General features: G+C 37.7%; 1 protein-coding gene across 4 annotated transcripts in view; it reads left to right on the top strand.

The window, feature by feature from the left end:
* Positions 1-21,567, top strand: part of DTNBP1 (dystrobrevin binding protein 1) — a 211,654-nt gene that overhangs the window by 92,294 nt on the left and 97,793 nt on the right. For 3 of the 4 annotated variants that reach the window (XM_059179399.1, XM_059179396.1, XM_059179397.1), the window contains 3 exons: positions 1,406-1,459; positions 2,394-2,444; positions 12,940-13,000. Coding sequence is in view for 3 of the 4 variants with exons in the window: in XM_059179396.1 (XP_059035379.1) it covers positions 1,406-1,459; positions 2,394-2,444; positions 12,940-13,000 (166 nt within the window). In the remaining variant the exon portion in view is untranslated. The remainder of the gene's footprint in view (positions 1-1,405; positions 1,460-2,393; positions 2,445-12,939; positions 13,001-21,567) is intronic. The other variant, XM_059179398.1, reaches the window with a different exon arrangement.

Raw genomic sequence — 21,567 nt, 5'->3', positions numbered from 1 at the left:
AAAAGAGAGAGACACAGGATCCCAGACACACTCAGATCGCTGTAGACTGACTTCAGGTAGGGAGATGAAAAGGCATTCCCAGCTCGGACTTCTGAGGAGATGACCACGAAAAGTCATCAGTGGTATTCATAAGAATGACCTGGAGTTAGCAGAAAATGTTAAATAGAATATACCAACTCCTCTTCATGGGAACCCTCCTGTGCTGTTGGTGGGAGTGCCAGCTGGTGCAGCCCCTGTGGAAAACAGCATGGAGGTTCCTCAAAAAGCTGAAAATAGAGCTACCCTGTGACCCAGCCGAATCGCACTACTGGGTATTTACCCTGAAGATACAAATGTAGTGGTCTGAAGGGGCACGTGCACCCGAATGTTTATAGCAGCAATGTCCACAATAGCCAAACTATGGAAAGAACGTAGATGTCCATCAACAGATGAATGGATAAAGAAGATGTGGTGTGTATACACACACACACACACACACACACACATGAATACTATGCAGCCATCAAAAGAAATGAAAACTTGCCATTTGCACCGACATGGATGGAACTAGAGGGTATGATGCTGAGCGAAATAAGTCAATCAGAGAAAGACAATTATCATATGATCTCTCTGATATGAGGAATTTGAGAGGCAATGTGGGGATTTTGAGGGGTAGGGAAGGAATAAACGAAACAAGATGGGATTGGGAGGGAGACAAACCGTAAGAGACTCTTAATCTCACAGAACAAACTGAGGGTTATCGGGGGTGGGGAGGTGGGAGGTGAGGGGTAGGGAGGGGGTGGTGGGGTTACGGACATTGGGGAGGGTATGTGCCATGGTGGGTGCTGTAAAGTGTGTAAGCCTGGCGATTCACAGACCTGTACCCCTGGGGCTAATAATACATTATATGTTAATTAAAAAAATTAGAAAACATTAAAAATTTTAAAAAGAATATACCAAGTCCTCTTTAAAGAAAAGGGTTTGTAATATATTTTAGAAAACTTTTGATCAGTGTCTAAAATTTCACAAAATGTTTGTACTTAAAGAGCTTTGAGTGCCTAGTATCTTACCTGTTTTATTAAAATGTGCTGCTTAGGCATCTTTGTTACCTACGAAATTCACCTGTGTGCATCACTCCTTTTTCTAATGATGCCAGGTAAATGACCTTTTCCTAGATCAATCAGTCTTAGGAGTTATTTATAAAAAGGGGATTGGGGCAAGAAAAAATATAAAGATGTTTGCTCTAGATATTCTATTTGGGGTGTGACATACAGTAAACACTCAAATGCTTGTCTGTGGAGGTACTGAATTCTTGCTAAAATAATTAGCTCATCTGATCTAAAATTTTAAGAACTATGAAACTCATGGTTGCAAAAAAATTTTTTAAGCTGTGAAAATATGATAACTTCTACTTATTGAATTATAGGCTGAAGACTCTAAGTGACAAGTCAAGAGAAGCTAAAGTAAAAAGCAAACCAAGGTAAGTCTGTGCTAAGATTTAATTTACTGTGACTTAAATTTCACACAGCCTTCGGCTCTAGTTCTAATAGCATGATTACTTTAGTGGGGTTCATGTCGTTGAGTGCCTCTGACTACAGAGCAGTCTGATTATTTATAAATTGTGTAATGCGGGAAATTGATAAAATTGTGAAATGGCTGAGGACATGGCGAGGTGTAGTTGTTTTATTCTTGGACAGCCAGTGGTTACTGTTTGATCGCAGTTAATCATTTTGTATATTAAGGACAAAGTAAAAGTCCTTCATTATTGAGAAGCAGATTAATAATGAAACAGTACTTGGCAAGTGAGCCTCTGGGGCTGTAACCTGTTTTATATAAAAAACAACAGTATTGTGCAACTTTTCATTTTTTTTAAATACATAAAACATGACCAAATTTTACTTTAAACCTAGAGATTATGAGCTTTTAAAAAACTTTCTTATTGAGGCGCCTAGGTGGCTCAGTGGGTTAAAGCCTCTGCCTTCGGCTCAGGTCATGATCCCAGGGTCCTGGGATTGAGCCCTGCATTGGGCTCTCTGCTCAGCAGGGAGCCTGCTTCCCAACCCCCCACCTGCCTCTCTGCCTACTTGTGATCTCTCTCTGTGTCAAATAAATAAATCTTTTTAAAAAATTTCTTATTTAGCTTTTTATCAAGGTGTTTATCTTATGTGCTAAAACCAACTGTAGGGCAGAATGATGGGTGATAGTATATTACAGTATTTTAATTGTGAACGAAAGCAATACATTTCTCTGAAAGTTTAGGTAAATTATCATTAGTAATTTACAAATATTCTACATTACAGTTAACAGTGTCAGAATTCTCATATGTAGCTTTTTATTTTTTTAAGTTGGCCTAAATTGGAAGCAATTTTAATTAAATAAGTGGGTTTTTTTGTTTTGTTTGGTTTTTTTGGCAGAACTGTTCCATGTTTGCCAAAGTACACTGCTGGTCTAGAATTACTTAGCAGGTAAGTGTTTCCATTTAAATAAGAAAAGTATGCTTCTGACTATTGTCTAAAAATATTTATAATTTTATAGCTAGAATCCTTAAAGCAACTAAATTTTACCTAAACAGTGATTAGAATTATTAACTTATTCATTTCCCTGAGGGGTTTTTACTTCTCATAGATTAATGCAAAGGCCATTCAGACTTTAAGTAGATTGATTACTTTTGTATCTGCAAGTCAGTACTTTATTATGTGTATTTATATTTATGGTTTTTCTGTTGCAAGAAAATTGATTTTGAATTTAATTCCTTGATAATCCTCTTGACTTTTAATTTTATGCCATTTCTTCTCTATTTCCCCTCCTACTGGCACCCAGATTAATATGAAAATACATGATTTTCTTACATGTGCACCAGAAGCATAAGCCACAAAAGAAAAAAATAAATTGAACTCTATAAAAATTAAAAACCTTTGTACTTCACAGAACCCATCAAGAAAGTGGAACAAAAATCCACAGGATGGGAGGAAATATTTGCAAATCATTTTTCTGCCGAGGGACTTGAATCTAGAGTATATAAATTTTATAACTGAGCAATAAAAAGACAATCCAGTGAGGAACAGGCAAAGGATTTGAGCAGAAGTTTCTCTCTAGAAGATATAAATAGCCAAAAGTCACATGGAAAGAAGCTCAGCACCATTCGTGGCTGCTGTCAAGGCCACAGTGAGATGCGCCTTCACGCCCCCTAGCCGGGCTATAATCAGGAGAACAGACAGTAACCGGCCTTGAGCACATGGAGAAATGGCGCCCGTGTGCACTGCTGGTGGGGACAGAAAGTGGTGTGGCTGCTGTGCACAACGGTTCGGTAGTTTCTTAGAAAGTTCAATGTAGAGTTACTGTATGACCTGACAGTTTCACACCAAGAGAATTGAAAACCAATGTCCACATAGAAACTTGTGCACAAACAGGCATAGCAGTATTATTCATAATAGCCAGAAAGTAGAAACAACACAAATACTCATCAACTGATGGGTGCACGGTCAGCCACCGAAAGGAGCGGAGCGCTGGTACGTGTTGCGAGGTGGTGGGTGAATGCCCAGAAGCAGCACACGGGCCATGTGTTACATGATTCCATTTGTGCACATGTCCTGGATCGGCAAATCCATAGAGACAGATAGTAGATTAATGGTTGCCAAGGATTGGAGGAGAGAGAGGAGTGAGTATGGGATTTCTGCTTGGGGTGAGGACAGTGATTTGTGATTAGATGGTAGTGATAGTTGCCCAACACTGGGAATATACTAAACACTACTGAATGACACACTTTAGAAGGGTGTATTTTATGGTGTGTGAATTACCTCAGTATAGCTGTTACAAAAATACGTGATTTAAGTATGTTATATGCGGTTCTGAACTTAATGTGCCCTCAGACAGATCCGTGCTAAAGATGCGTCACTCCTTGTCCTGAGCTGTGTTTAGGATGACACAGTCACCTGCGCCTAGAGTTCACTTTCTCTTTTCTAGCTCTTTACTGCCTTTCTTTTTGTGGTTGCTAAATCCAGAGATTTTTTTTTCTCTTTTTTGAAATGAAAAGTGCTTAATTTGATGCCAATTTCCTGCTTGGTTTTGTTGAGTGAAGAGTAAGTGAACATGAAAGAAGGTATAGTAAAGAGCAGTGGTGTACTGTTTACGTTTTATCTTGATTTTCGTAAATCTAGTGATTTCGTTGAATGGACTTCATTGAAAGAAGTGTTTTAGATGCGTAGCTCTTCCTCTGTGGTAGTGGTTTGAAAGGGGGTGCACCATGGGACTTAATATGAAAATTTAGAGCTGTGGGAAGATGTACGTAATATGCCCATTGATTGCCTTGAAACACTGCTTTAGGGGTGCCTGGGTGGCTCAGTGGGTTAAAGCCTTGGCCTTCAGCTCAGGTTATGGTCCCAGGATCCTGGGATCGAGCCCCGCATCAGGCTCTCTGCTCAGCAGGGGGCCTGCTTCCTCCTCTCTTTCTCTCTCTGCCTGCCTCTCTGCCTACTTGTGATCTCTGCCTGTCAAATAAAATCTTTAAAAAAAAAAAAACAAAAAACACTGCTTTATTCTCTTTGGAACTAATATGTGGAGGAAGGACTATTTTAAATAGCAGATCTCTAAATTATAATGTTTTTAATTGTGAAAATTGTGATGAAATGCCCATAACATGAAATTTACCAGCTTAACCATGTTTAAGTGCGCATTTCAGTTCAGTAGTGTTAATAAGCACATTTACATTGTTAGGCATCCAAACTCCACAACTTTTCATTTTGCAAAATGGAAACTTTGTGCCCATTAAACAACAGTTCCTGGTTGCTGCCTTCCCTGTCTCTGGTGGCCATCATTCCACTTTCTCTTTCAATGAATCTGACTACTCTGGGCACCGCGTGTAAGTGAACTCAAGCAGTGTTTGTCTTTTTGTGGCTGGCTTGTTTCACTGAGCATACTGTTGGCAGTTCTGACATATACTGTTGAAGCCTATGTCAGAAGTTTCTTTTTAAGGCTGATTAATTTTTTTTATAACTATATACCATATTTTGTTTATCCATTCGTCCATTAGTGAACACTTAGTTTGCTTCCACCTTTTGGCTATCATGAGTAACGCTGCTGTGAACGGGAGTGGAACGGGAGTGTGCACATCTCTCTTCAAGACCCTCCTTTCAGATTTTTAAATCCTTTCAGATTTACTCGCAATTGCTGGATCATATGGTCATTATATTTTTAATTTTTGGAAGAACTACTGTACTGTTTACACAGCAGCCACACTGTTTTACATTACCACCAGCAGTGCACAGCGGTGCCCTTTTATCCATATCCACACCAAAACTTATCTTCTGGTTTGGGTTTTGTTGTTTTTTTTAATAGCCATTCTAATTGGTTTGAAGTAGGAACTCATTGTGGTTTTGATTTGTATTTCCTTAACAACTCATGGTGGTGAGCATCTTTTCATGTGCTTATTGGGCTCTTACTATATCTTCTTCAGATAGGTGTCTGTTCAGGTCCTTTGCCCATTTTTGGATAGGGTGGTTTTTGTTGAGTTTTAGGAGTTCTCTTGGTATCTGGATCTTAATAGATAGATGCTTTGCAAGTATTTTCTCCCATTCTGTGGGTTTCCTTTTTTTCTCTGTGTTCACTGATGCACAAAAACTTTTAATTTTGATGAAGTCCAACTTCACCATTTTTTGTGCCTTTGGTTCCCTGCCCAAGAAATCATTGCCAAACCCAAAGTCATGAAGCTTTTCCTATTTTTTTTTCTAAGAATATTATAGTTTTAGTTCTTATGTTTAGATTTTTGATCCATTTAGTAAATTTTTGATGATGTAAAGGGCACAACCTCATTTTTAACATATGGATATCCAGTTTTCCCAGCTCCATAAACTGTCCTTTCTCCATTGCATGGTCTTGGCACCCTTGTTGAAAATAATTTGACTGTGTATGTGAGGATTTATTTCGGGGCTGTTTCATTGGTCTGTATCTGCTTTTATAACAGTAGCACACTGCTTTGATTACAGTACCTCTGTAGTAAGTTTTGAAATCATAAGTGTGAGTCCTCCAACTTTGTGGTTCTTCTCAAGATTCTTATGGCTGTTCTCGGTCCCTTGAGGTTCCATATGAATTTTAAGGTGGATTTTTTTTCTGTTTCTACAAAAAATGTCATTGGGATTTTGATAGAGATGGCATTAAAATTTATAGATTACTCTGTGTATTATTGATAACATCTCAATGATCTTAGTCTTCCAATCCAGGAACATGGGGTATCTTTCTATTTATTTACATTGTCTTTAATTTCTTCCAGCAGTGTTTTGTAGTTTTTATCATACCTGTCTTTCATCTCCTTTGTTAAATCCTAAATTTTTTAATGCTTTTACAAATGGAATTTTTAAATTTCTTTTTTGAATTTCCTTGTTGACATATGGAAATACGACTAACTTTGTGTGTTGATTTTATATTCTGCTACTTTGCTGAATTTGGTTATTAGTCCTAACAGGGTTTGTTTCTGTGGAATCCCTAGGCTTTTGTACTTGTAAGGTTATATCACTAGCAAACATAATATTACTTCTTTCTTTCCAGTTTGATACCTTTTCTTCTTTTTCTTGCCTAATTGCGCTGGCTAGATCTTCCAGTATCGTGTTGAGTAGAATTAGCAAAAGCAGGCATCTTTTTCTGTTTCTGATTTTTGAGGAGAAGCCTTTAGTCTTTTGTCACCAAGTAAGATGTTTTTTATATTTTCATATTTCATATGTGGTTTTTATTTTTACATAGTTCCCTTTTATTCCTTGTTTTTTAAAAATTTTAAAAAGATTTTATTTATTTGAGAGAGAGAGAGAGAAAACGAGAGAGAGAGCATGAGAAGGGGAAGGGTCAGAGGGTGAAGCTGACTCCTCGCCAAGCAGGGAGCCCAATGTGGGACTCGATCCCAGGACTCCAGGATCATGACCTGAGCTAAAGCCAGTCGCTTAACCAACTGAGCCACCCAGGCGCCCCTGTTTCTTGAATTTTTATCTGAGTTCATGAAAGTCTGTTGAGTTTTGTCAAATGCTTTTTCAGCATCAACTGAAATTATATATTTTTTCCCTTTCATTTTGTTAATGTGGTATATAACATTGATTGGTTTTCATATGTGAAGTCATTCTCAAATTCTAGGAAAAAATCCTGATAGGTTGTTATCTATATCCTTTGAATATGCTGCTGAATTCAGTTTGCTGTATTTTATTGAGGATTTCTACATCCATGTTCATAAAGGAAATTTATTGGTCTGTAGTTTTCTTATAGCATCTGTGTCTTTGGCTTAGGTATCAGGGCAGTGCTGGCCTAGAATGCATTAGGGAGTGAGTGTTCCCTCCTCCAGTTTTTTGGAAGAGTTTGAGATAGTTGTTTTTTTAATGTTTGGCAGAATTCATTGGTGAAGCCATCAGGACCCAGGCTTTGCTTTTTTGGGGAGGTGCTTAAATTTTTTTTTCCAGTTTTATTAAGATGTAATTGAGATATGTCACTATGTAAGTAAAGGTGTACAGTAATAGTGGTTTGATTTACGTGTATTGTGAAATGATCACAGTGAGTTAAGTTAGCCTTTATTATCTCGTAGAGATGAAACAAAAAGAGCAAAAATAGAAATTTTTTCCTGTGATGAGAATTCTTCACAGCTCCCATACATGTCACACAGCAGTATACTGAAGTCATCCTGTTATACTTCCACTCCTAGTACTTACCTTCCAGCTGGGCGCATAATACCATTTGACCACCTTCCTCTAGTACCCTCTCCCTCCACCCTCTGCCTCTGGTAACCACAAATCTGATCTCTTTTTCGGAGTCTGAGGTTTTTTTTTAATTCCACATATAAGTGAGATCACACCATAGTTAGCTTTCTCTTTCTGATGTATTTCACTTAGCATAATACCCTCAGAGTCCATCCACGTTGTCACAGACGGCAAGAATTCCTCATTTTTTGTGGTTGAATAATATTCTGTTGTATATATTGTATATGTATACACCAATCATCCATCAGTGGATGCTTCCATTGTTTCTGTGTCTTTACTATTGTAAATAATGCTGCTGTGAACGTTGGGGTGCAGATAACCTTTTTGAGTTAGCGTTTTTTTCCCCTTGGATAAATATCTAGAAGTGGGATTGCTGGATCATATGGTAATTCTGTTTTTAATTTTTTAGGGCCCCCCGTTTTCCATAGTGGCTATACTTGTTTAAAGTCCCACCAAAGTGCGGTGAGGGTTCCTTTTTCTCTACATCCTCCCCAGCATTTGTTACATCTTTCTGATGATGGCCATGCTAACAGATGGGAGGTGCTATAGTTCATTGTGGTTTTGATTTGCATTTCCATGATAATTAGGATGTTGAACATCTTTTCATATACCTTTTGGCCATTTATCTGTCTTTGGGGAAATGTGTACATCTTTCAAAATTGGATTTATTGGGGGGGTTTTTTGGTATTGTATATGTTCCTTATATATTTTGGATATTAACTTTTTAGCAGATATATGGTTTGCAAATATTTTTTCCCATTCTTTAGGCTCTTTTCACTTTGTTATTTCTTTTGCTCTGCAGAAGCTTTTTAATTTGATAGAGTCCCACTTCTTTTTGTTGCTTGTTCTTTACATGTCGTATCTAAAAAATCATTGCCAAGACTCCGGTCATGGAACTTTTTATGGATGTTTTCTTGTAGGAATTTCATGGTTTCAGGTCTTACATTTAAGCCTTTAATCCATTTTGACTTAATTTTGGAGTGAGGTATAAGATAGGGGTAGAGTGCCATTATTTTACATGTGAATATCCCATTATTCCAGGACCATTTACTGAAGAGACTGTCTTTTCCATTGAGTATTAGTTGACCACATATGCTTGGGGTTATTTCTGGACTTTTATTCTGTTCCATTGATCTGTTTGTTTTTATGTCAGTTGCATACTGTTTTGATTACTGTAGCTCAATAGTGTAACTTGAAATCTGGAAATGTGATGCCTCATTCTTTATTATTGTTTACTAGGATTGCTTCAGCTAGGTGAGGTCTTTGTGGTTCCATATAAATTTTAGGATGGCTTTTTGCACTTCCTGTTAGAAAAAAAAAATCCCCTAGAATCTTGATAGGGATTGCATTGAATCTATGGATGGCTTTTGGTAGTACTGATATTTTAACAGTTCTTCCAGTCCATGAATGTGGGGTGCCTTTCCACTTATTTTGCATCTTTGATTTCTTAAATCATTGTCTTAACAGCTTTCAGAGTAGAGATCTTTCCCTTCTGGGTTAAGGTGATTCCCCAGTATTTTATTGTTTTTGATGCTATTGTAAATGGGATTGTTTTATTTTTCAGATAATTCATTGTTTATAGAAATCTTACCAGTTTTTGTGTATTAATTTTGTATCTTGCAACTTTTATTGCATTTGTTGATTAGATTTAACAGGTTTTTTGGTGGAGTCTTTAGGATTTTCTACATTTAAAATTATGTCATCTGCAAATAGAGACAGTTCTACTTCTTCCTTTCCATTTCTGATGCCTTTTATTTCATTTTCTTGTCTGATTGCTCTGGCAAGGAGTTTTTAGTACTCTGTTGAATAGGAGTTGTGAGATTGGGGACCAGAAAATCTTTGAACCTTTCACTGTTGAGTATGATGTTAGCTGTGAGCTTATATTACGGCTTTTATTATGTTGAGTTATCCTCCTTTTATACCTAATTTGTTAAGATTTTTTATCATGAGCAGATGTTGAATTTTGTTAGATGCCTTTTCTGCATCTATTGAGATGATCATAGGCATAGGATTTTTTTTTTTTTTTTTTTGGTCTTTCTATAAATGTGGTATATCACATTGATTTGCAGATGTTGGACCATCCTTTCATCCCAGATCAGGTCATGATCTCAGGCTCCTGGGATGTGCGTGCTGCACTCCCTCCGTCACATCCCAGATCAAAACAGATCGTTGTGAATGATTATTTTAATGTGCTGCTGAATTCAACTTGCTAATATTGTATTGAGAGTTTTTGCATGTGTGTTCATCAGAGATATTGGTGTATAGTTTTCTTTTCTGATACTGTCCTTTACTGGCTTTGGTTGCAGAGTCTGCTAGCTTCCTAAAATGAGTTTGGGAATATTCCTTCCTCTTCATTTTTTGGAAGAGTTTGAGAAGGATTGGCATTGACTCTTTTTGAAATGTTTAGTAAAATTCATCAGTGAAGGCATCTCATCCTGGGCTTTCCTTCATTGGGAGATTTTTGATTACTGATTCAATCTCCTTACTCATAATTACTATTGAAACTTTTTGTTTCTTCCTGATTCCATTTTGGTAGTCTGTATGTTTCTAAGATTTTTTCCATTTCCTCTGGATTATCCAGTTTGTTAGTGTATAGTAGTTCATAGTAGCCTCTTGTAATTCTTTATATTTCTGTGATGTCAGTTATAATGTCTCCTTTTCCATTTATAATTTTGATTTGGGTCCTCTGTCTTTTTTTCTGCAGTTAGTCTAGCTGAAATTTTGTCAGTTGCATTTGTCTTTTCAAAGAATCAGCTCTTAGTTTAGTTAATCTTTTCTTTTGTTTTCCTATTCTGTTTCATTTATTTCTTCTCCAATCTTGATTATTTTCTTCCTTCTTCTAACTTTAGCCTCAGTTTTTGTTTGTTTTAATTTTTTCTAGTTTCTTAAAGTGTAGAGTTAAGTTGTTTGTTTGGGATCTTCTTAATGTCGGCATTTGTTGTGAACTTCCCTTTTAAAACTGTATTCCATAAGTTTTGGTATGTTCTATTTTCATTTGTTTCAGGATACATTTTTATTTCCTGTTTAATTTCTTCTTTGATTCATTGATTATTCAGGAGTGAGATTTTCAGTGACCGATGCAAACTCCTTACTAGTTACCCGCTTTTCTATTTCTTTGGAATTCAGTCTTGGTAGGTTTTGTTTTTCTAGGAATTTGTTTATTATTTTAACTTTTTTGAAAATTTTATTTATTCACTTGAGGGAGCATGCACATGAGCACAAGTTGGGGGGAGGGACAGGGAGACGGAGGGAGAGGAGCACACACGACCCCAGGAGCCTGAGATCAGGACCTGAACTGAAGGCAGACCCCAACCAACTGAGCCACCCAGGTGCCCTAGGATTTGTCTGTGTCATCTAGATTATCTGATTTTTTTTGGTGTACAATTACTCATAGTGCTCTTAAAATCCTTTTTCTTCTGTAAAATTGGTAATGGCCCCACTTTTTTTTTTTTTTTTTTCTAATTTTGAGTCTTCTCTTTTTGTTCCTTAGTCCACTTAAAGATTTAATTTTGTTGGTCTTTCTGAAGGACCAATTTTTGGTTTCATTGATTTTCCCATTATTTTTATTCTCTATTTTATTTATCTGCCATGGTGTTTATTTTTTCTTCCTTTTGCTAGCTTTGGGTTCAGTTTGTTCTTCTACTTTAAACTGTGAAGTTATGCTGTTGATGTGAGATCTTTCTTCTGCTTAAATGTAAGGCATTTAGAGTTACAAATTTCACTCAAAGCCTTGTTTTTCCTGAGTTCCTTAAGTTTTGGTATGTTGTGGTTTTATTTTCATTCATATCTTAGTATTGTTTGATTCCCCTTATGATTTTTTTCTTTGAATATTTAAAAGAATTTGTTTAATTTCCACAAATTTGCAAATCTTCCAGTTTTCCTTTCATTGATTTCAAACTTCATCCCATTGTGGTCAAAAAAAGATACTTCGTATGATTCTCTCTCTTTTTATTCAAAAAAATATATAGACTTTTTTAGAGCAGTCTTAGGTTAGCAAAACTGAGCCAAAGTTTCAGAGATTTCTCATTTACCCCCTTTACAAAAACCTCCTGAGAGTTAATTTGTGGCCTAGCAGATAATCTGTCCTGGAAAGATTCTTGAGAAGAATGTGTATTCTGCGGTTGTCCAGCACAGTGTTCTTTATATATTGTTCTATTGGTTTATTGTGGTGCTCAGGTCCTCTCTTGTTTATCTTTTGTCTGGTCACTTTAACCATTACTAAGAGTGGGGTATGGAAGTCTCTGTTCCTGGAGAACAGCTTATTTCTCCCTTCCATTCTGTCAATTACTGCTTTGCGTATTTTGAAGATTTTGTATGAGTACAGTTGTGGAACCCAGGAAGATAACACTGCTCCCTGGCCTGCAGACCTCGTTCAGATTTCATCAGCTATCCCACTAGTGTCCTTATTTTGGGACCAGGATCCAATCTAGAATCATACGTGTATTTAGTCACTGTATCTCCTCCATCTCCATTAATCCAGAACAGTTCCCAAGTCTTTGTTTTTCCTAACCTGGACACTTTTGAAGAGTACTTTTTGATATTTTGCAAATTACCCCTCAATTTGGGTTTATATGCTCCCCTACCTGATGATTAAAGTCAGTGATGTTTTGGCAACACTACCACAAGGGCAGTGGTGTGTGCTTCTCAGGGCATCACATTAACAGACACATGATGTTTCTATGTTTCATTACCGTGGATCGTGTGGTTAGGGGAGTGTCTGCCTGGTTTCTACATTGTTGTACTATTTCCCCCTTTTTAATTATGGGTAACCTTGTAAGGAGATATTTTGAGACTGTGTAGTAAACATGTTTCTCTTCATAATTTCTCATTGATTTTAGGATCCATTAGAATTCTTGCCTGAAACAATTATTGTCATGTTTACCAAGCGGTGATACTTTATTATTATTTTTTCTGCAGTTGTTAATTGGAAGTCTACAGGAGAATTTCTCCCCCTCTCCCCCGTTCATTTAAAATTGCTGTGAACTCGTGGATGTTTGTGTTAGTCCTTGAGTTATAACCCGTCACTACCATTATTTATTTTGTTGCTCAAATTGTCCCAGGTTTGGCCATTGGAAGCCCCTTCAAGATTCTTCTATGTCCTTGTGACGTGTCCCCATTATTTTTGAGTTGTTATTTTTCCTAGGATACCATAGGATGTTCCAGGTTCATCTTTAGATGTTTTCTTTTTTTTCATATGTGATTTGCATTTTGAATTACTTTTTGCTTTTTTGAGGTATGAAGATACATGGGCTGCACTTCACAGGAGAGCCAAGGAATGTGCAAGCGCTGGAGAGGTAAGGAACCGGCTACTCTTATACTTGTGGGAACAGTATCTGTCTGCAGTGCTAAAGGCTAGTTTCTAAGGAATTACATTTGGGATTACATAAAAATATTTTACAGGATATCTGCAATCATATTTGCTAGTTGATTATGGAACTCCCTCAATTACATTTTTGTAATTTCTCCAAACTAAGCCTAAGATTAGTTAGGCTTAGAGAGATTATTTTATTTTCAAGTTACAAGTAAATATTTGGCTCATCTAGGTACAGTGCTCTGAATTTGAGTCTGATGCCTAAAATCATTAATTTGCTTAAATAAATGTAAACATTTCAGGGGTCATCCTCAATTCACTTATCTTCTAGCAGTATGTGTACAGTGTATAATGAGTAAAAGGGACTTGTAATTAAAAGTATTTGGTACATGTACTGAAAGCTTTATTAGCCAAGATCAAATACTCTGTGCTTTTGATGTCAATCAAACTAACTTCTTTCTAAAAACACTACTGTGATTCTCACTTTTAATTAATTTAACCTGACTTTCTTTATCACTTACCTAAATTAGTGAAGCTGTAACACTTATATAGAGTAGAGTAATACATGTGATAAAAATTAGACATTAGTGTTTCTCTTAGAAATTACTGAAAAGAGAGAATATAGGTTTCTGGTAGTTAGGTAAACCAGGTACTTTGAAAAACCCTGTAGCTATAAAACACTTCAGTGCTGGATAGATTTTTAAAAAATTATTTAACACACTAGGCTCACAAAAATGAAGGGAAATCCTAAAGGGCCAAAAAAAAAAAAAAAAAAAGCCAACCCCCCACCCCCCCACAAACAAAAAGAAGAAGAAGAAGAAAACAAAAAAAGAACAGGGAACTGAAATCAGAGTGGTTAAAGAAAAAAACTTGTGGAACCTGGGGTAAAATACTAAGATAAAAGCTTTCAAGCTCTATGGAGAAAGGAGATTTTGTAGGGAACTGGATTGGAGACTCCTGCACAAAGCTCTTGAATTTTTGAAGTGGCTGCATCCCTCTTGGTGAATGGTGAAGGTAGGAAAGAAAAGCTCCCTGTTTACAAAAAGAGGCAGCATGGAAACCTCTCTGTCTTCATAACAGCTTGGAATAAATACAGCTCCCTTTCTAGATTTCTTACTGTCGCCTTGGCCCCGTTTTAGTGTGGGGCTCAAATTTATCCTTCCTGTACGACTGACGAACCACTGAGTTAAGAATGTAAGGACCAAACGTGACTGTGTTCTTTGACACCCAACAGAGACAAACACAAATTCTACATGGATGAAACTCTGTAAATCTAGGTCCCTCCATATTTCTACGGATTAATTTTCTACAACTCCTCCACAAAAACATTAGCAAACACAAATTCTATATGGATGAAACTTTATAAACCTAGGTCCCTCCGTATTTCTACAGATTAATTTTCTATAGCCCCTCTACAAAAAAATTAGCAAACACACAGAGGAATGTATTTTCAAAAGCTTGAGGGGTGCCTGGGTGGCTCAGTGGGTTAAACCTCTGCCTTTGGCTCAGGTCATGATCTCAGGATCTTGGGATCTGGCCCCACAAAAAGGCCCCCTGGTCAGCGGGGAGCCTGCTTCCCCCTCTCTCTCTGCCTGCCTCTCTGCCTACTTGTGATCTCTGTCTGTCAAATAAATGAAATGTTTAAAAAGAAAAAAAATGTTTGAGAGGCACCAGAACCAAAGAGTACAATTTAGACCTGCAAAGGGTGTTAGATATTGCACCATTGGGTGCAGACTATTAAATAGGTAAATGCATAGTCTTTTAAAGCTTTTATAGAGATAAAAGATGGATTAAAAAATGAGTAAGGAATAAGATTTTATCAAACATGACTTTAATAAGTCACTGTCAGTAAAAACCCCAAGGGTGTGCTTCAACAGCAATTATATACAAATGAAGAAAGACTAACTAGAGTGATGTAGAAGGGATTCTGAGATAAAGTGGAAAATATGAAAAACAAGTTAACAGAGAATAGTTCTAGAAGATCTTGAGGTTGAACCAAATGAGATGACCCGTATTAGACTAATTTTGATCTGTAAAGTTAGAGTCTCTTATGGGTCAACTTATCTAATAAACATTCTAGAAAGAATGAGGGAAAGACAATGTAAGAGAAGATCAATAAACAAAAGACAAATAGAATTACAAGGAAAAAAAACCCAGATAAATCCATAATCACAATGGGAAGATTTTAATACATTCCTCTTAATTGAGAGGGGAAAAACCAGATAAAACAAGTATGGATATAGGAGAATTAAGTAATGTGATTAACAAACTTCACTAGGTAGGCAAATGAGAATACTGTCTCAGCAAATATAAAATATTGGTTCCTTAAAGCATATCTGGAACACGTAAAAATTGACCAAGTGCTGAAACCTAAAGCAGTTCTCAGCTGAAGCATAAAGCATAAGGGAAGTCCTACAGACTGTTCTCTGAGATCACCGCAGATAAAGCTGAAAGTCAGTTCAGGAAAACAAGTTTGAAGATTCCATGTGTTTGGAAATAAAAAATATTATGGGGCACCTGGGTGGCTCAGTTGGTTAAGCAACTGCCTTTGGCTCAGGTCATGATCCTGGAGTCCCAGGATCGAGTCCCACATTAGGCTTCCAGTTCCACGGGGAATCAGCTTCTCCCTCTGACCTCCCCTCTCTTGCTTTCTCTCTCTCTCAAATAAATAAATCTTTTAAAAAATATTATGACTATGCATGGCTCAAAGAAGGGAAAGTATTGAAAAATTTATAATTTACATATGAATTATTGAATGAGCTTATCTGACTTAAGAATTTGGAAAGAGAAAAGAATAAACTTCAAAGAAGGAATGAAAGATGATAAAGATAAAATAAGTAAATGAAATAGTATATAAAAATACAGTGGAAGCTAAACAAAGTGAAAAAGTCTTTTTAAGTTTTATTTATTTATTTTTAAGTAATCTCTACACCTACCATGGGGCTTGAACTCACACCCCAAGATCAGGAGTCACATGCTCAGGGCGCCTGGGTGGTTCGTTTGGTTAAGCAATTGCCTTTGGCTCAGGTCATGATCCACGGTACTGGGATCCAGCCCTGTGTAGGCTCCTTACTCAGCAGGGAGCCTGCTTCTCCCTCTCTCTCTGTCAAATAAATAAATTTTTTTTTAAAGTCACATGCTCTACTGATTGAGCCAGCTAGGTGCCCCCAAAGTGGAAAGTTCTTGGAGAAGACTAATACAGTAGGTAAATCTCTGTTCAAAAAACAAACAATTTTAGGATCAATATCTGATCAAGAAACAAACAATTTTAAGAATTGAAGGGAATGTAACCAGTTATCACACAGAGTGAGATTAAGAGTTTATGAACAATTCTGACAAATTCGAAAAGTTAGATGAAATGGCAGAAATCCTAGAAATTTTTACCCAAACCAGTTCTAGAAGCAATTCAAATCCTAATTAATATTGTGGTCACTAAACAAATTATGTTCGTGTAGTGATTAAAAATTTTTTTCTGCTGAGAAAGCACCAGGTCTGTCTGCAGAACTAGGAGATTCCTATCAAACTTTCAGGGAAGCTTCCTTTTCAGTGTTAGACAGACTTTTGCAGCAAGTGAAAAAAGAGCCAACTGTGCCCAGCTCATAATGAAACCCATAAGGGAAGTATGAGAAAGTGACACCGAGTCTAGTCACATTCATGAATATAGATACAAAAATTAAAAACAAAGTCATTATCTTTCACCTAACTTCCGTTTCTGAAAATCAGATGTTCTAGGCAAAAACTCTAGCTTGGACCCTGTTTCCCATATTCTAAATTGTAGAAGTTACAGCGTGTTCTGTGTCAAGCCCAAACCCTCAACCAACTTGCCTAAATATATGTAAAACCAGCAAAATGTCTACACATGGGTGTAGTGCTCAAGACCTAGTTTTCTGATTACCAAACCTTTCACATGCCTGTTTGTAAACAGTTGCTTATGTGTGGTAATGAGATCCCTCAACAGTAGCAGCACATAAGGCCTGCATCTCCTTCATGGATGTGCTCCTCGTACTGTCCTGTGATTGTGGTATGCTAACGATGGTATTTGATTTATAATTTGAGAATCTTCTTGCACATTGTCTTAAAATGTGTATCAAGCTTAAATATAAAGTCTTCCTAGGTAAATATTAGCTAGAACTTTGTACTGTTTATGTGTATGTCCTGTGAGTATTGGATGATAGACAGAAGGCATTCTACCGGGGACACCTTTGGCAGTGTGTGGTTGTGTTGGCAAACCAAAGCCAGCAGTGCATAAAAAGCAAAATACTGTACACCAGGTTTATTCCAGGATTGAAAGGTTGACATTAGAGTGTTTTCTTTTCTTTTTTTTTTTTTTCTTTTTTTTAAGTGAGAGAGAAAGTAAGGGAGCAGGGAGGGGCAGAGAGAATCTTAGGCTCCATGCCCAGCATAGAGCCTGACTCAGGGCTCAGTCTCATGACCCTGAGATCATGACCTGAGCCCAGATCAGGAGTCAGATACTTAACTGACCGAGCCACCCAGGCACCCTGACCCAAGTACATCTTTTACATGTACTTGACCATGTTAACATATTAGAGGAGAAAAATACATGATGCAGAAAATACAATGGACCAGTTGTACAATATACAATCAAAGGTAGAAATTCAGTAAAATTAAGCACCTCTTTAGAATAAAATGATTTGGCAGGTTTTTGTAGAAGAGAATTTCATTGTCCTGAAATCTGCCCAAACCTGCAGTATTTGATTTGTAGCGCATTTCAGCCATCTTGCTGAATCCTCTTTTCTTTTAAGATTTTATTTATTTATTAGAGAGAGAGAGAGAGAGATAGGGAGAGAGAGAGTGAGCATGAGCTGGGGGGAAGGGCAGAGGGAGAGGGAGAAGCAGGTTCCGAGCTGAGCATGGAGCCCAATGTGGGGCTCAATCCCAGAATCCCAGGATCGTGACCTGAACCAAAGGCAGCCGTTTAACCGACTGAGTCACGCAGGAGCCCTGAAATCCTCTTTTCTAATAATTTGTATTTGGGTGTGGGAATTCTTTTGTGTAGATGGTAGGTTTAGTTTCTTCCCTCCTAATGTGCGTAACTTCCATGTCTTCTTGGGTTTGTTTTTTTTTTTTTTACACTGTTTAGAACCTCCAGTATAATGTTGAGTAAGAATAGATGAAGACCTTTATTCACATTTTGGCTTTATCAGAGTTGAATGTGAAAGGGAAGTTATTTCTTTTGGGAAACAGTGGAAGACCTTTAAGACCTCCAGCTAGAGAAAGATTCCTTAAGGAAGGCATAAAAAGCACCAATGAAAAATACTAATAATCTTTATCAGGGCTTCTACTCATTAAACAACACCATGAAAAAGTTAAGCAATTCATAAAACACAGAACACAAGTGTTCAGAAAATATTATCAGCATATACAAACCAATAAAAAGAGGGCAGTAACCCAATATAGAAGTGAACGAGGGGTGCCTGGGTGGCTCAGTGGGCTAAAGCCTCTGCCTTCAGCTCAGGTCATGATCCCACGGTCCTGGGATTGAGCCCCGCATCAGGCTCTCTGCTCAGCGGGGAGCCTGCTTCCTCCTCCCTCTCTTTCTCTCTCTGCCTGCTTGTGATCTCTGTCTGTCAAATAAATAAATAAAATCTTTAAAAAAAAAAGTGAGCGAAAGATAGGACCAGGCATTTTACAGAAGAAGAAATACGAGTGGCCAATAAACATGAAGATGTGTTTCAAGGTGATTAGTAATCAAAGAAATACATATTGAAACCACAGGTTTATACTCATTAAGCTATCAGAAATTGAAGCCTTGAGTCTCTGTGCGATGGTCATTATTTGCAGAGGACAGTTTTGGTTTCTTCCCTAGGAAGAATCATGATGAGCAAGTAGAACTGGAGAATATAAGTCCATTGCTAGGATTGTATTAGAAAACAAACATTGGCAGGAGCACCTGGGGGGCTCAGTCACTGAGCGACTGCCTTCAGCTCGGGGCATGATCCCGGGGTCCTGGGATCCAGCCCTGCATTGGGCTCCCTGCTCCGTGAGGAGTCTGCTTCTCCCTCTTTCTTTGCCTCACCCCCTGACCCCACTTGTGTTCTCTCTCCATCAAATAAATAAAACTTTTTAAAAAATTAAAAAAAACAAAATGAAAAACAGACCTTGGCGTTAAGTAGGAGTTGACATTGGAAGATACCTCTCCAACAGCAGTTCTGCACCTGGAGGGACATCTGCAGAGTATTTTCATCTCACACTTTCCCCTAATAGTACTGGTGTGGCACATATTTCCTCTGATAATGTTGCCATGGTCTTTATTACACAGTAAGCAGATGAGGCTACTTGAAGTCAGAGGTAGCTAGGCTGGGGTGGTCTGATGACCCCAAGGCCCACTGAGCCACTTTGAGATGAGACCAGTACCTCGGATGCCTCCGTAAGTCATTGGTGAGACTTGACTGCGTGCACCAGGAGATTTGTACCAGAATGCTTGAGCAGGTTTTTTGAAACTTGAGACAGTCCCGTGGTCTATCTACAGATTAAATTACAGTATCATTCATAAAATCAAATATCGTACAGTGGTGAAAATTAGCGAATGACTGCATCTATGTGAATCAGCATAGAGGAGTCCCACAGTGCTCAGTGAAGACTGTATCTTGTAGGGGGGCCTTAAGAAATAATTCTTTTGATTGTAAGAAGTATTTTTATATTAAATATATAGGAGGAAAAAATTAAAAAATATATATAGGAGAAAGAATTTCCTGTAAGGTATGTTGTTGAATTTAGGCTATTTGGTAATGTTAAATTTATTCATAGACTTGTTTTGAGACCCCCATCTGATCAAAAGTGCCTCTGTTGCTTTCCAGAAATACAGTACTCAGCTTTAAAAATGAAAATTTTGGGGTGCCTGGGTGGCATAGCCGGTTAAGTATCCAACTCTTGGTCAGCTCAGGTGGTGATCTCAGGGTCCTGGGGTTGCTGCCCTTCAGATCAAGCCCTGTGTTGGGCTCTACACTCAGCATGGAATCTGGTTAAGACTCTCTTTCCCTGTCCCTCTACCCCTACCCATAGCCTGCACATGCTGGCTCATGCTCTCTCTCCCTACCCCCTGCATGTGTGTGTATAAATCTTTTACGAAGAAAATTTTTTGTTTGAATTCAAGTATTGTTAGTTTCTGAGGTAGAATTCAGTGATTCATCATTTATATATAACACCCAGTGTGCATTACATTACATGCCCTCCTGAATACCCATCACCCAGTTACCCCATCCTCCACCCCTCCCCCCGGCCCCTCCAGCAACCCTCAGTTTGTTCCCTATGATTAAGAGTCTCTTATAGTTTAAAACAAAACAAAACAGAGTCTCTTATGGTTTGCCTCCCTCTCTGATTTCATCTTGTTTTATTTTTTCTTCCCTTCCCCATGCTCCTCTATTTTGTTTCTTAAATTCCACATATGAGTGAGATCATGTGATAATTGTCTTTCTCTGACTGACTTATTTCATTTAGTATAACACCCTCTAGTTCCATCCACATCGTTACAAATGGCAAGAGTTCATTTTTTGCTGGCGAGTAATATTCCACTGTATATGTATATATACCGCATGTTTATCCATTCATCTGTTGATGGACATCTGAGCTCTTTCCATAGTTTGGCTATTGTGGACATTGCTGCTATAAACATTGGGGTGCAGGTGTCCCTTTGGATCACTACATTTGTATCTTTGGGGTAAATACCTAGTAGTGCAATTGCTGGGTAGTAAGATAGCTCTATTTTTAACTTTTTGAGGAACCTCCATGCTGTTTTCTAGAGTGGCTGCACCAGCTTGCATTCCCACCAACAGTGTAAGCAGGTTCTGTCGTTTACTGACTTGTTAATTTTAGCCATTCTGACTGGTGTGAGGTGGTATCTCATTGTGGTTTTGATTTGTATTTCCCTGATGCTCAGTGATGTTGAACATTTTTTCATGTGTCTATTGGCCATTTGTATGTCTTCTTTGGAGAAATGTCTGTTCATGTCTACTGCCCATTTCTTGATTGGATTATTTGTTCTTTGGGTAATGGATTTGGTAAGTTTCTTAAAGATTTTGGATACTAGCCTTTTATCTGATAAGACATTTCCAAGTATCTGCTCCCCTTCTGTAGGTTGTCTTTCAGTTTTGTTGACTGTTTCCTTCGCAGTGCAAAAAGCTTTTCATCTTGATGAAGTCCCAATAGTTCATTTTTGCCTTTGTTTTTCTTGCCTTTTGCAATGTGTCTAGCAAGAAATTACTGAGGCCGAGGTCACAGTCACAGAAAATCTCTAGGGTTTTGATGGATTCCTGTCTCACATTTAGGCCTTTCATCCATTTGGAGGCTATTTTCGTGTGTAGTATAAGAAAGTGGTCCAGTTTCATTTTTCTGTATGTGGCTGTCCAATTTTCCCAACACCATTTATTGAAGAGACTGTCTTTTTTCCATTGGACATGTTTTCCTGCTTTGTTGAACATAGAGTTGAGGGTCCATTTCTGAGCTCTCTATTCTGTTCCATTGATCTGTGTGTCTGTTTTTGTGCCAGTACCATACGGTCTTGATGGTTACAGCTTTGTAATAGAGCTAGAA

Source organism: Mustela lutreola, chromosome 6 (genome assembly GCF_030435805.1).
Source record: "Mustela lutreola isolate mMusLut2 chromosome 6, mMusLut2.pri, whole genome shotgun sequence".
Lineage (NCBI taxonomy): Eukaryota > Metazoa > Chordata > Mammalia > Carnivora > Mustelidae > Mustela > Mustela lutreola.
This window is presented reverse-complemented; position numbering and strand designations above follow the sequence as displayed.